Genomic DNA, 13246 nt, shown 5'->3' with positions numbered 1-13246 from the left:
AATGTCAGACTTTCCCATGCCACTGTTCCCAACCCCGTATATACCATAGGTTGTAAATAAACCATTTGTAAGCTGATAACTTCACATAACTGCTATCATTATTATTTGGCTGTCAAACCCATAGCCAAATGGCTTCTCACCATTTATTCACAGGGAGCAATTTCTGTTTTTTTATTGTCCATTTATTTACATGAGTGTGTTGATTGCTTATTATTCACTGGAAATACAGAATATGTATAAAAATGCCAAATGTATCAAAAGCTAAATCAAGCAGAGATTTATGACTATTTAACCATGTTAATCATTACTGAGACATACAAACACTGAGGCAGTGTTGAACACCATTGCCCATCATGCATTGCTCTAATAACTTTCAAAAGATTGTTCCGAAGTTTGCCCCCCAAAAATGTATTTTCCTATGAATGGAGTTGCATAAAAATGTATGTCTTTTCACATTAATTAAGCCACACAAAAACACAAAATCTGCTGAGATACCTGTTGTACATACAGTGGCATGCGAAAGTATTCACCCCTTGGCATTCTTCCTATTTTGTTGCCTTACAAACTGGACTTAAAGTTGATTTGGGGGGGGGGGTTGTATAATTTGATTTACACAGCATACCTACCACTTTTAAGATGCAAAATATAAAACTTGTGACTTATTGTGAAACAAACAAGAAATAAGACAAGAAAAACAGAACTTGAGCGTGCATAACTATTCACCCCCCACCCGAAGGTCAAAACTTTGTAGAACCACCTTTTGCAGCAATTACAGCTGCAAGCCTCTTGGGGTATGTCTCTGTAAGCTTGGCACATCTAGCCACTGGGATTTTTGACCATTCTTCAAGGCAAAACTGCTCCAGCTCCTTCAAGTTGGATGGGTTCCGCTAGTGTACAGCAATCTTTAAGTCATAATCCAATTGAGAATCTGTGGTGAGGTCTGGGCTTTGACTAGGCCATTCCAAGACATTTAAATGTTTCCCCTTAAACCACTCGAGTGTTGCTTTTGCAGTATGCTTAGGGCAATTGTCCTGCTGGAAGGTGAACCTCTGTGCCAGTCTCAAATCTCTGGAAGACTGAAACAGGTTTTCCTTAAGAATTTCCCTGTATTTTTAGCGCCATCCATCATTCCTTCAATTCTGACCAGTTTCCCAGTCCCTGCTGATGAAAAACATCCCCACAGCATGACACTGCCACCACTATGGGATGGTGTTCTCTGGGTGATGTAGGTGTTGGGTCCTCTCTTGGCAGGTTTGTTGTGGTGCCATATTCATTCAAATGTTTTTATAATGGATTTAATGGTGCTCCGTGGGATGTTCAAAGTGAATGATATTGTTTTATAACTCAACCCTGATCTATATTTCTCCACAACTTTGTCCCTGACCTGTTTGGAGAGCTCCTTGGTCTTCATCGTGCCTTTTGCTTGGTGGTGACCCTTGTTTAGTGGTGTTGCAGACTCTGGGGCCTTTCAAAACCGGTGTAAATATACTGAGATCATGTGACAGATCATGTGACACTTAGATTGCACACAGGTGGACTTTATTTAACTAATTATGTTACTTCTGAAGGTAATTGGTTGCACCAGGTCTTATTTAGGGGCTTCATAGCAAAGGGAGTGAATACATAAGCAAGTACCACTTTTCCTTTATTAAAAAAAATAAATAATAATAATTTTGACTATTTTATGAATGTCCATTACATGAAATCCAAATAAAAATTCATTTAATTTACAGGTTGTAATGCAACAAAATAGAAAAAACACCAAAGGGTGTGAATACTTTTGCAAGGCACTGTATTTGCACGAATTGAGTGTGAGATTGTGTTGCAATGGGAGATGAGGCTGGGACTGGAGCTCCATCATGTAAGTGGGGACTCGGGGCAGCCTGCTAGCTGTCACTGGTGATGTCTCATTTGTAACTTACCCTAGCTGGGTTATGTTCTATCATGGTGTGAGAGGAATCACAGCTACAGTAAATGTATCGCATTTAATCAAAGACAAACAATGCCACCCCTCAGAGCCTGTTTCCTCTCTAGGTTTTCCGAGGGAGTTTTTCCTAGCCACCGTGCTTCTACATCTGCGTTGTTTGCTATTTGGCATTTTAGGATGGGTTTCTGTCTGAGCACTTTGTGATTGCTGATGTAAAAAGGCTTTATAAATACATTTGATTGATTGAGCTCTCCCTAAGGTGTCATTTAGGGTAGAATCCACACGTCTCAAATTTTTGCCTTAATCGTGCATTGTTGTCAATGGGAGATTTCCCGCAAAATAATGAGTTATGCCTGCTCATCTTAAGTTAGGGTTCAGCCCGTAGAGACCAGTGCAACCACCACAGCTATTGCAGTCTTCATCGAAACCCTTAGCACTCTGACTGCTTGTATGGAACTACATCCGAAAAGGCGTCCTTTTGATTCACTGCATGGCATTAATCTCCACAATCAGCACTAACAACGTACCACTCCACTAACTCTCCGACCCAGATTCACAGAAGTAAGTGAGAGACTGAGATGTCCTCCTTTTTGAGGGTACATCATCTTCATAGGGTCCATCTGGGCGTGGAGCTGTCCAGGTTTGAGGGCTCACACCGCTCCTGACCTCCTCTCCTCTCCTTAACAGCTACAGAGCTGCCTCCAGGGCAAGATTCATGAATAAATGCCAACCAGCATCAGCATCAGCATCAGGACCATAGAGATACAACTATAGAGAGGCTGATGTCATAGGACCTCGAACCATAGTTCCTCTCTAGTGCTCTATCTCTATGATCCAGACACTGACATACTCTCAGACAACCAAACTGGCTGTAGAGGTTGCCAGCTAGTTGAGCAAAATAGCCTCCGTTTAGGGAAGGTGGGAAAACAAAGGCTAACACACTTAGATGTTTGAGTGTGATGAGGATATTCATTTGGATAGGAGAGCAACTCACTGAAATCGATGAACATTACATTAACTGAATTGATTTACAGACGATAGCAGTGAGTTGAATTGTCTTGAGTGCATCCCTCACGCGTGTGATGTTTATTTACATTTTTTACCTTAATTTCTCCTCTCCCTCATTAGGCAACATCAGAAACACGGAGCGACTGAGCTACGACAAGCAGCTGCGCTACAAGATCATGGTGACCGCCTTCGACTGCGGCCAAAAGAGGGCGACGGAGAGTGTGGCGGTGCACATCGATGTCAAGCCCGTCTGCAAACCTGGCTGGCAAGGTCAGTGGCATCACAGAGGAAGACTCTGTTCATACTGCAAAGATCTAAGTTGCAGAACGCAAAAGTTACTAACAGGTTGCTAATCATTCAATAAGTAGTTTGGCTTCCCCAAAGTTAGAGGCTACCACACTGTAGCAGAAATCAGTTTACTCCTCACAAAATGGCCACCAGCATGACTCAGGGTACTTGCTTGCAGCACTATCAGCGTTTCGCCTTAGACTGTAATTTTCTCCCTCTGCACCCATGACCCAGTAGTGTTCTAAGAGAAAGAGGAGCTCTCATCATCCCTGTGAGGGCTAATAACTACACTATCACACTCCTTGCTCTGGATCGTACAGTCCTCTTCGATTCTGTTTACCCGAGCAATCCAGGTCAGGGGCCCCTGTGGAGAAGGGAAGAGGGGAATACAGCATATCCCGTTTTAGAATAAAGCCCCAAGAGGGAACAAAACATTGTTTAAGGAAAGCCGGTGGAACTTGACTGGATCTTGTCTCGTACCACTGTAGCAGTCACACAGTTAAAGCCTTCACAAGCGGACAGGGTCCCCCACTGCTTCCCTGTCAAAGACGTCATTAGGCCACTTCACGAGAAGAAAGGATGGGAAGACGACTTCATCTAATTACAAGAAATCTATCCATTCCTTAAAGGTTGAGTCAGCATTGGCAAAGTTCTCCCAAGCGCCTTTGTTATTTTGGTATTGTTGATGAAGCGAAGGTTGAGGAGCGTCAGGCAGTGTGATAAAAAGAAAATGTTTTAAATGGTACATATTCTGTTGTTTTGTCACACGTACATTGATGTCCGGGGGGGGGGGGGGGGGGCTGTTAGTTGTTTGCAGTTTGTTGTTGTAATATCCCAAATGGACGTGGCAGTTACACCAATTAAGGATTTTAGATTTAAAGACAGTGTGTGATTCTTCTTGCTGGAAATGTATCTTGAAATGGGGCCAGAGTTTTTCCATTACCTGAATGAAGGCTCACACAGTAGTGGGGGGGTAGCTTGATACTAAAGGGCAGCTCTCCATGAGACACTCACTGTAAATGTCACCCTCAAATAGAGCTATATCTAATAGTCCTCAAAGTCATGGCAACAGACGGTACATACAGCTGCAAAGTACTGTACAGAAAAGTGTGGCAAGAGAGACATTGGTCGTACCCTTCAGACCAATAAGAAACATGAACACGTTATACTCACAAGAAGCTCATAAATGTTGCATAATGGGCCGTAATGTGTAATCATTCCAGCCATAATCCCACATAGGCTAGTAGCCATTAATCTTGGTATATATAATCATAAATACAAGATGTAATAAGGCGTTAACATATTATGCCCATGACTTACATGGCTATATATTCCATCAAGTCATTTATTTGACCTTGTAACCGGATAATGAAATGTGTTGGAGTATGATTTGTGTCATTGAACAGAAAAGCCTTGTGTAATTGAATAGAAAAGCCTTGTGTACTTGAATAGAAAAGCCTTGTGTAATTGAATAAAACGTATATTGAAATTATAGCTCTATTTGAAATCGTGCATGCAAGATTTCTATGGTCTCCAAGACAACACCAACACAGTATATGTTCATTACCAGGTTAGATAGATAGACGGACAGACGGACAGACAGATAGATAATTGTATTGTCCTCAGAAAGAGAAAACTATACTGAACAAAAAATATAAACACAACATGTAAAGTGTTGGTCCCGTGTTTCATGTGCTGAAATACATTTTCCCTATGCACAAAAAGCTTATTTCTCCCTAAAATGTTGTGTACAAATTTGTTTACATCCCTGTTAGTGAGTATTTCTCCTTTGCCAAGATAATTCATCCACCTGACAGGTGTGGCATGTCAAGAAGCTGATTAAACAGCATGGTCATTACACAGGTGCACCTTGTGCTGGGGACAATAAAAGGCCCCTCTAAAATGTGCAGTTTTGTCACACAATACAAAGTCTCAAGTTTTGAGGGAGTGTGCAATTCTCATGCTGACTGCAGGAATGTCCAACACAACTGTTGCCAGAGAATTGAATGTTTATTTCTCTACCATACATCGCCTAAAACACCATTTTAGAAATTTTGGCATTTTGTCCAACCGACCTCACAACTGCAGTCCACGTCAGCCCAGGACCTCCACATCCGGTTTCTTCACCTGCAGGATCATCTGAGGGATGTGGGGGGAGGGGGGGGGGGGATATTCCTGTCAGTTATTAAGCCCTTTTGTGGGGAAAAAAACTAATTGTAATTGATTGGGCCTGGCTCCCCCGTGCGTGGGCCTGGTTCCCAAATGGCTGTGCCCATTTGCCCAGTGAAATCCATAAATTAAAGCCTCATTTATTTGTTTCAATTGACTGATTTCCTTCTATGAACTGTAATTCGGTCGAATCTTTGAAATTGTTGCATGTGGCATTTATAGTTTGGTTCAGTATACAACATGAGTATAACTCTTCATTAAAATCACAGGTGAAATCCTGTACCTTTTCTGTGCTAGCATTCTAACAACATCCTTTCTCTGTCTGCCTCTCCCTGGGCATGTCATTTCTCTGTCTGCCTCTCCCTGGGCATGTCATTTCTCTGTCTGCCTCTCCCTGGGCATGTCATTTTTCTGTCTGCCTCTCCCTGGGCATGTAATTTCTCTGTCTGCCTCTCCCTGGGCATGTCATTTCTCTGTCTGCCTCTCCCTGGGCATGCCATTTCTCTGTCTGCCTCTCCATGGACATGTCATTTCTCTGTCTGACTCTCCCTGACCATGTCATTTCTCTGTCAGCCTCACCCAGGGCATGTCATTTCTCTGTCTGCCTCTCCCTGGACATGTCAGTACCCTGTCTGCCTCTCCCTGGGCATGTCATTTCTCTGTCTGCCTTTCCCTGGGCATGTCATTTCTCTGTCTGCCTCTCCCTGGGCATGTCATTCCTCTGTCTGCCTCTCCCTGGGCATGTCATTTCTCTGTCTGCCTCTCCCTGGGCATGTCATTTCTCTGTCTGCCTCTCCCTGGGCATGTCATTTCTCTGTCTGCCTCTCCCTGGGCATGTTTGGCCTAGAATATATGACGGAATAGTCTCGACAGCTGTCAAATCTCCGCTCTAAACACAGCAATAAAATGGCTATAACTGCCCCTTAGACTATAAAGAAAGCCTGGTGCGGACCATAGATACATATGGAGGGTAATCGAAATGTAAAACGGGCGACAAAGATGACAGACGAAGTCGAGGGGAGGTGAGGCCTTCCTGCACTGGAGCTGTCAAGTTCCTTGAGCTTCTAATTCGCCTCTTGCGCTCTCCGTTTTCTGCCAACTCTCTCATCCTTTCTCTCTTACTACATCTACCTTTCTCTCGCCCTCTCTGTTCCGTTCTCTCCATCTCTCTGGTCATATGTCACCTATCGTGGCAGATCCTTCTTGCCACCCATCGCATTTTTGCATTTTTATGCCATTTCCTGGCAATCTGGCATATCACTTTGATCTGGTATAGAACCATCAACATCCCTGTAGACTTCTTCTGACGATTGCCTCAGCACTTAAAGCGTCTTATTTTTTCATTTTACTTCCCCACTCTTCTTATTCTACTGTTTCACTTATTTTCGTATTCTATTCCCCCCAGTTCTTATACTCTCATATTGATGTGTGAAAAGGTCTGGGGGCTCCCTACCTGGTCTATGCATCCTTTTGATACAGACACTCTCTGATTTAAAATATTTTATCTGTAGTTAGCTGGTCTTGGTCTGCCACTCAATAGTATTGTTATAGAGATACCTGTAAACACAATCTAGTTTGTGACATAATTTGGCAGTGATTCATATCAAATTAATCCCGTTGTGGTGATGTGTTAGCATGTTCATTAGCATTGAGAGCAAAGTTGATCATTGTAGAATTATAGCATTAGCTACAGGAGAAACATTCCACTGAGTTGCCTAACACCTGATTTCATTTAAACTCAGAATGGTCAGCCTTTCTTTCTTTTTGTGTCAGATAAGGGTTATTGGTTTGATATGGAAGACCATGATAGCAGACCCCGTTCATACGTGTTGCCAACACTCAATTGTGTGGATTAGCAAGCACAGTGGGTTAGCAGTTAGCATAGCATAGCCTCCTGTGTCAGAACCTCACTTCCCCTTAAGCTTCTTGGTGTGTGAAGTCATCTGTCACCTGTTTAGCTTTAGTGAGGAGTGCTCCGTGATGCTTTCAAATTCAGAGGCTGGCTCTGGTATTCAGTGGAACCCTTTTCCTCTGTAGCATTGGCTCTGTGCTGGAGCTAGCCTGGTTATAGTAGTGAAAGATGCTGTAGGATAAAATATGCTGAGCTGAAAACAGGCTAAGGGTCTGACCTTCACCCAAAGTGAAATACCAAACATGCAAATGGTGAATAATACAACAGTGGGAGAGCCTGGCCAGTGGTTGAAAGCATTTATCGTTTCTAGGTGATTATTTGTATTTCTTAGTACTGTTTCAGAAGTAATTAAATTTTCTATTTAGAAATGTTTGTATCTACAGTAGCGCAATAGTGATCCAATATTTCAGTACAGTTATGCCCTATCAAGCCAGTTTTGGCATCTGAATTACTAGGAAAATTATTAGGAAAAATACATGTTCTATTGGGAATAATAAACTATATATTTCTCCTGTTCTCCCAGGCTGGAACAAACGAATGGACTATGAGCCCGGAACGGGAAGCAAGCAACTGTTTCCCAAGATGCACCTTGAGACTTGTGACGGCCCGCTGTCGGCGGTGAGAGCCATGGTGGAGCTGCAGACCAGTCACATTGGGAAGGGCTGCGACCGAGAGACCTACTCTGAGAAGTCCCTACAGAAACTCTGTGGTAAGCCACAAGGGAAAGAGAGAAAATAAAATAATCAAATGTTCTAATAACATTTCATCCTGTGTTCTGTTGCACATTGTGTAATGCGTTAATTACACTTATGACTTGTGAAGTCATAGAGACAATTGGGTGTGTTGTTTCTATTTCTCTCAACTCATTAATGGTTGTAACTACTCTAAATTCTAATGTTTTGTCACGTTGAGTCATTTCATTGTAATTTGTAAATCTACAGGTAGCCTAGCGGTTAAGAGCGTTGAGCCAGTAACTGAAAGGTCGCTGGTTTGAATCCCTGTGCTGACTAAGTGAAAAATCTGCCTGTGCCCTTGAGCAAGGCACTTAACCCTAACTTCTCTCTCCTCACGATCACAGTGAAAGTCCTGCTCTATAAGAGCATATGCTAAATTAAATGTCTATATTTGATCAACCTTATGAATCATTGTTATTAATAATTCTGGGAGGAAATCTGCTCAAGTGAACATTTTCATTGTGAAGAGTTGAAAATGTGAACTGTCCCAGATTTTCTATATATTTCTTTCTTGGATTTTATTTCCTGTAGTGAAAAACTGAAGCGTGATATGGTTGGTTTAAAAAAATGTATATGCAGCAATAACAGTTTATTGTTCGACTCGAGCCTAAGTCTTTATGTGTTTGAGTAATGGCTACACCTGCATACTTGATATGTTCATTTGGATGCAGAAGTCTTTCCCTACTCCTTTAGTATGCAACGTTTGCAAGCCAGGAGCTTCTCCAAAGCTCCATAATCGTTATCTAATATGCAACAAAACAAATTGTAATAGCAACATTGATTTCTGTGAGAGTACAAATACCGGTACACATAAATAGAGAACGCACAGAGATTGCTCAAGAGGGCCACCATGTTATTTTCTAGAGCCACTTTAAAGATAATTGAATTTGGTCAACAACATTTCGTGTGTTCAATTTGAAAAATTTGTCCAAACAAAAAAAAATGGTTTAAAAAAAGGGCTTCATTTCCTAAGCAGAGAATGGTTGGAATTTTGAATAATTCATAGCTTTCATGGTCAGACGTGGGCTGGTCAATACAAATAATAATATGAAAAGAAGGCAGGGGTCACGGATTTGACAAGGCCTTCTGAAAACTGTGCAGAGTGAGAGTATGAGACTGAATCTCATCAACTTCTCTCTCCTCCTGATCACAGTGAAACCCCTGATACAGTTTAAAGAGGCCTGGGCATAGATTTATGCGTCCCTATCGATTGACAGGCTTGAATGTGGCATAGTTTTAAAAGAGCTGGCCTGTTTCTTCAAAGGGGTGGGGCGGGGTGTGGATTTCGGGGACAGAAACAAGTGTCTTAACATACAGGGTCATTCATCGCTCGTTAGATTCATACTGTCAACTCTTGTGTGACATGGAGAGGGTGACGATGTGGTGAGAAATAGACAGATGTCAAATACCTTTCCCAACGAAGACTGTTCTGCAACAGTTCAGCATCTTATCTCCCGTACGACACCCTGCATGGACATCGTGGGATTAGAGGTTTTTAGGTATCTTCCAACTCAAACGTTACAAGTATCAGTCTCCTTTCAACCTTTGTGTCACTTTTCATGTGTCAAAATGTCACCCACGGACTGTTCTCATCTTTAATTGGTCCTCCAGGTGCGGCGTCCGGCAGCACGGACCTCCTCCCAGCCCCCAGCGCTTCCACCAATTGGACGGCCTCGCTGCTGACAGACAGTGGGCGGGATAGTGACCTCATCTTCCGCTTCGACGGGCGGCAGGCCTCCAACGTGCCGGAGCGGGTGGTTCCACAGAACCTGACTGACCAGTTCACCATCGCCACGTGGATGAAGCATGGGCCCAGCCCCGGTCTGAGGGCTGAGAAGGAGACCTTGCTCTGCAACTCTGACAAGACCGGTGAGACCAGGAAGAGGTTCATTTGTGGGATTTGATCCATCCTAGTTCATTGTTATTCAAAGCATGATTTTCTGGTGGTGCGGTGGTGGAGCTATTGCCCAAATTGAGGCTATTTATCTTCTGTCACAAGATTTTAAGAGAGAATCAAAGCAATAGCCACTATTCCAGCTACTATTTATTGTTCAATGTAAGGTGTAAGAAAGGAGCTTCCAATGTGAAGACAGTTGGCTCCAACGTGGAACATAAGGAACATTTTTGTGCCCAATCTGGAGTGGAGGTTGCGTAGTCACGTAAATCCAGAGGTTGTTTTGTCATCTGTCGACCACTTCTAGTTTCAGACTAAGTGGAGCTGTGAAGGTGTGACTGGAGACAGGCGGCCTGACAGGCTCTTATTGATTCCATCGAGCCCTCCTCTCACACTGAGCGAAAAAGAGAGTCCATCAATATGCACGGCCAAAACAGCCCTGTGTGTAACCCCAGCGACTCCAAGGAAAAGCACAGGGGGGGGGGGGGGGGGGGGTTATGATGAAAAGTGCCACCATGAGAGAAAAGCTGTGAAGTCACACACCTCATTAGCGTCCCACAGGGCCTTTCACAATGTCACAATGGCACAGGGAGCTTGTGACATTTATTGAGCTGCCTCGTGAAGTGGCAGGGTATAATTCAAAGTGGCACACGTCAATAGCATTTACAGGACATTTTGCACCAATAAGCTCCCTTGTCCATAATGACAGATATAATTTTAGATACCACTTTAGCAGAGCATTTGTATAACATCATTTATTTTCACTCTTAATTGTGGAAAATTGCTTTTTTTGGTTGAATATCTTGAAATATTAATTTTATTTTATGCAGTGTACCGTCTAGAATGTCTATGTTTTTCTGTGAATGAGAATACAGGATATCTCTATTCTGTTCTGGCTAGATAAGGAAGTTATCTTAACTCAAACGTTTATGAATGTTATAAGCCTGTAATTGCCAGTTTTCTGTAACATACCCATATCCTTCTACAGAGATGAACCGGCACCACTACTCCCTGTACGTCCACAACTGCCGTCTGGTTTTCCTGCTCAGGAGAGACTTCACCCAGGTTGACACCTTCCGCCCTGCAGAGTTCCACTGGAAACTGGAGCAGGTAAGCTGACCTATGACCTCTGACTTTTGACCCAGGAGAACCTCCACTGTTCCATTGTCTATACTAGCATACTGCTTAGAATTAGGGCCGGCTCCAGAATGAACCGGTTGGAGGGGCATTTGATTTTCACACGGGGCACGTTTTTTCCCCCACTGGACCTCCTATGTGGATATATTGAACACTTTAATTTGTTTATATATATTGTTACAACTATGAAACAGAAAGCATTGGTGTTGGAATCATCAAGACGCATTTTCAAATGGTGACAACGTGTGTGCTTGATAATAGTGAAAATCATCACAAAAGAAATAATGGCATAGTGAATAGAAATGTTAATATGACAGCAGTCAAAAAGTCCATTGTCAGTTGGAGCATAGCGTAAACAACGACAGCAGTTGAGTTGCGTTTGCCTATTTTCTGTTTCTTGCTTGAGATGTAGGTCCTACTATCTCAGTGAGGACATTTTATGCAGATAATAGCCCGTGGAATTCTCACCAGCTTGTTCTATTCCAAACGGTGCCGTCCTCTCTCCGGTCTCACCGTTCCATTTGGTGGTGGCGTGGGCACCTGCTCACTGCACACAGTTCTGTCTTTTTTTTGCACTTAGGCCTCAGAGGTGTAGGTTCAGGTTGAGGCTCAGAATCAGAAGAATACTCATCGGGCGATGTCATCCTGATTCATTTCTTCCACACCATCTGAGACGTTTTCATTCAGATTTTGTAGCAACACTAACGCAGCATCCATTGGTCTTGGTCTTCTTGCCATTGTAAATGACTCACGCTCTCACCGTGTACTACAAGTAGGCCAGAGTAGACTGATAACAGAGTACATAACATTTTGACATTAGAATTAGAATCAATCAATGCCATAGAATGGCCCGCACTGTTCTTGATTCGCAATTGGTGATTACATAATTATGCATCATTTGTTTCCCCTTGCTCATCAACTCATCCATTCTCCCTCATCATACTTTATTTATGTAATCTGTTATTGTATGTGTGAAATTAGTTTCGGTATAGTTTAGGTTCACTTTCGAGCCAATTATCAGGGTGATTATGAACTGGGCACGGCATCTATCGTCAACTATTGGGAGGAGGGGAGCAGGCCCTGCTGTCGAGAGAAGGAGGGGCAACGGGGAAAACCATATAAAAAAATGACCTGCCCTCCTATAAGCTAAACAAGCTAAACACCTTCTTCGCCCGCTTTGAGGATAACACAGTGCAATTGACACGGCCCGCTACCAAGGACTATGGGCTCTCCTTCTCCATGGCCCGAAGTGAGTAAGACATTTAAGCATGTTAACCCTCGCAAGGCTGCCGGCCCAGATGGCATCCCTAGCTGGCTGGTATGTTCATGGACATGTTCAATCTCTCCCTATCCCAGTCTGCTGTCCCCACATACATCAAGATGGCTATTCTGCCCTTGAGTTGCGTTCCCATGCAAAACTAGACAGATAGCTAACAACTAAGTCTTCAATAAAACTCCCAAGGCGTGACTTTTCTTGAATTAATATATTGAAACGTTTATGTTGTGAAACTGCAAAATACAGAAAAGAATATACTTTAGTGTTCAATTCACACCGACATACTACCGACATACTGTAGATGTACATTAAACATTTGAAGTTGCATAAATACAAAGCACGCGCTAAGGTACCATGCATCTGGCATGATGCCAAACCATATAGCTAATTGTTAACCATATGGTAATTGCTCCTTTCATTACTCTAATAATGTATAACCATCTATGTAGAATAACAAAGCATATTACACTAAAAACAGTAACAAAACTACAGTATTGTATATTTTACAATTCGTTTGCATGACGCATGAGCAAAGTAATACAGCTAACGACATACACAAAAGGCATTGCAATTTGTGAGTAAATGCAACCAACATTGATATGTAAGAAACTCTATCAATAACAAGATTATCATCATTAGCTAAATACTTGAATCGAACTTACAAACAAATATTTTTCCAAGGCTGAAGCGTGACAAGAAATAACTACATTGAAAGACCTGCACCGTAGCGTTGTTTGTAGCTGCTTCTTTCGTTTGCGTTGTCTTTCTAAGTACCAGAAAGCGCCACTAGGGGGCAAATAACACCATTGAACACAATGAAAATCCAATTTAACCATTGTAATAAAATAATCTGTTATCTTCTAACAGGATGGCAGCACACTCCCCGCCTGGTATAATGAAA

The 13246-nt window shown here is 42.5% G+C and overlaps 1 protein-coding gene across 1 annotated transcript in view; it reads left to right on the top strand.

Annotated features, from left to right (window-relative positions):
• The window catches only part of LOC124009583 (calsyntenin-2-like), a 305367-nt gene that overhangs the window by 222896 nt on the left and 69225 nt on the right, over positions 1-13246 (top strand). The window contains exons 5-8 of the mRNA XM_046321501.1: positions 3056-3205; positions 7828-8013; positions 9650-9907; positions 10921-11042. Of these exons, the coding sequence (XP_046177457.1) occupies positions 3056-3205; positions 7828-8013; positions 9650-9907; positions 10921-11042 (716 nt within the window). The remainder of the gene's footprint in view (positions 1-3055; positions 3206-7827; positions 8014-9649; positions 9908-10920; positions 11043-13246) is intronic.

Source organism: Oncorhynchus gorbuscha, linkage group LG22 (genome assembly GCF_021184085.1).
Source record: "Oncorhynchus gorbuscha isolate QuinsamMale2020 ecotype Even-year linkage group LG22, OgorEven_v1.0, whole genome shotgun sequence".
Taxonomy (NCBI): domain Eukaryota; kingdom Metazoa; phylum Chordata; class Actinopteri; order Salmoniformes; family Salmonidae; genus Oncorhynchus; species Oncorhynchus gorbuscha.
The sequence above is the reverse complement of the archived record's forward strand: the minus strand, read 5'-3'. Positions and strand labels throughout refer to the sequence as shown.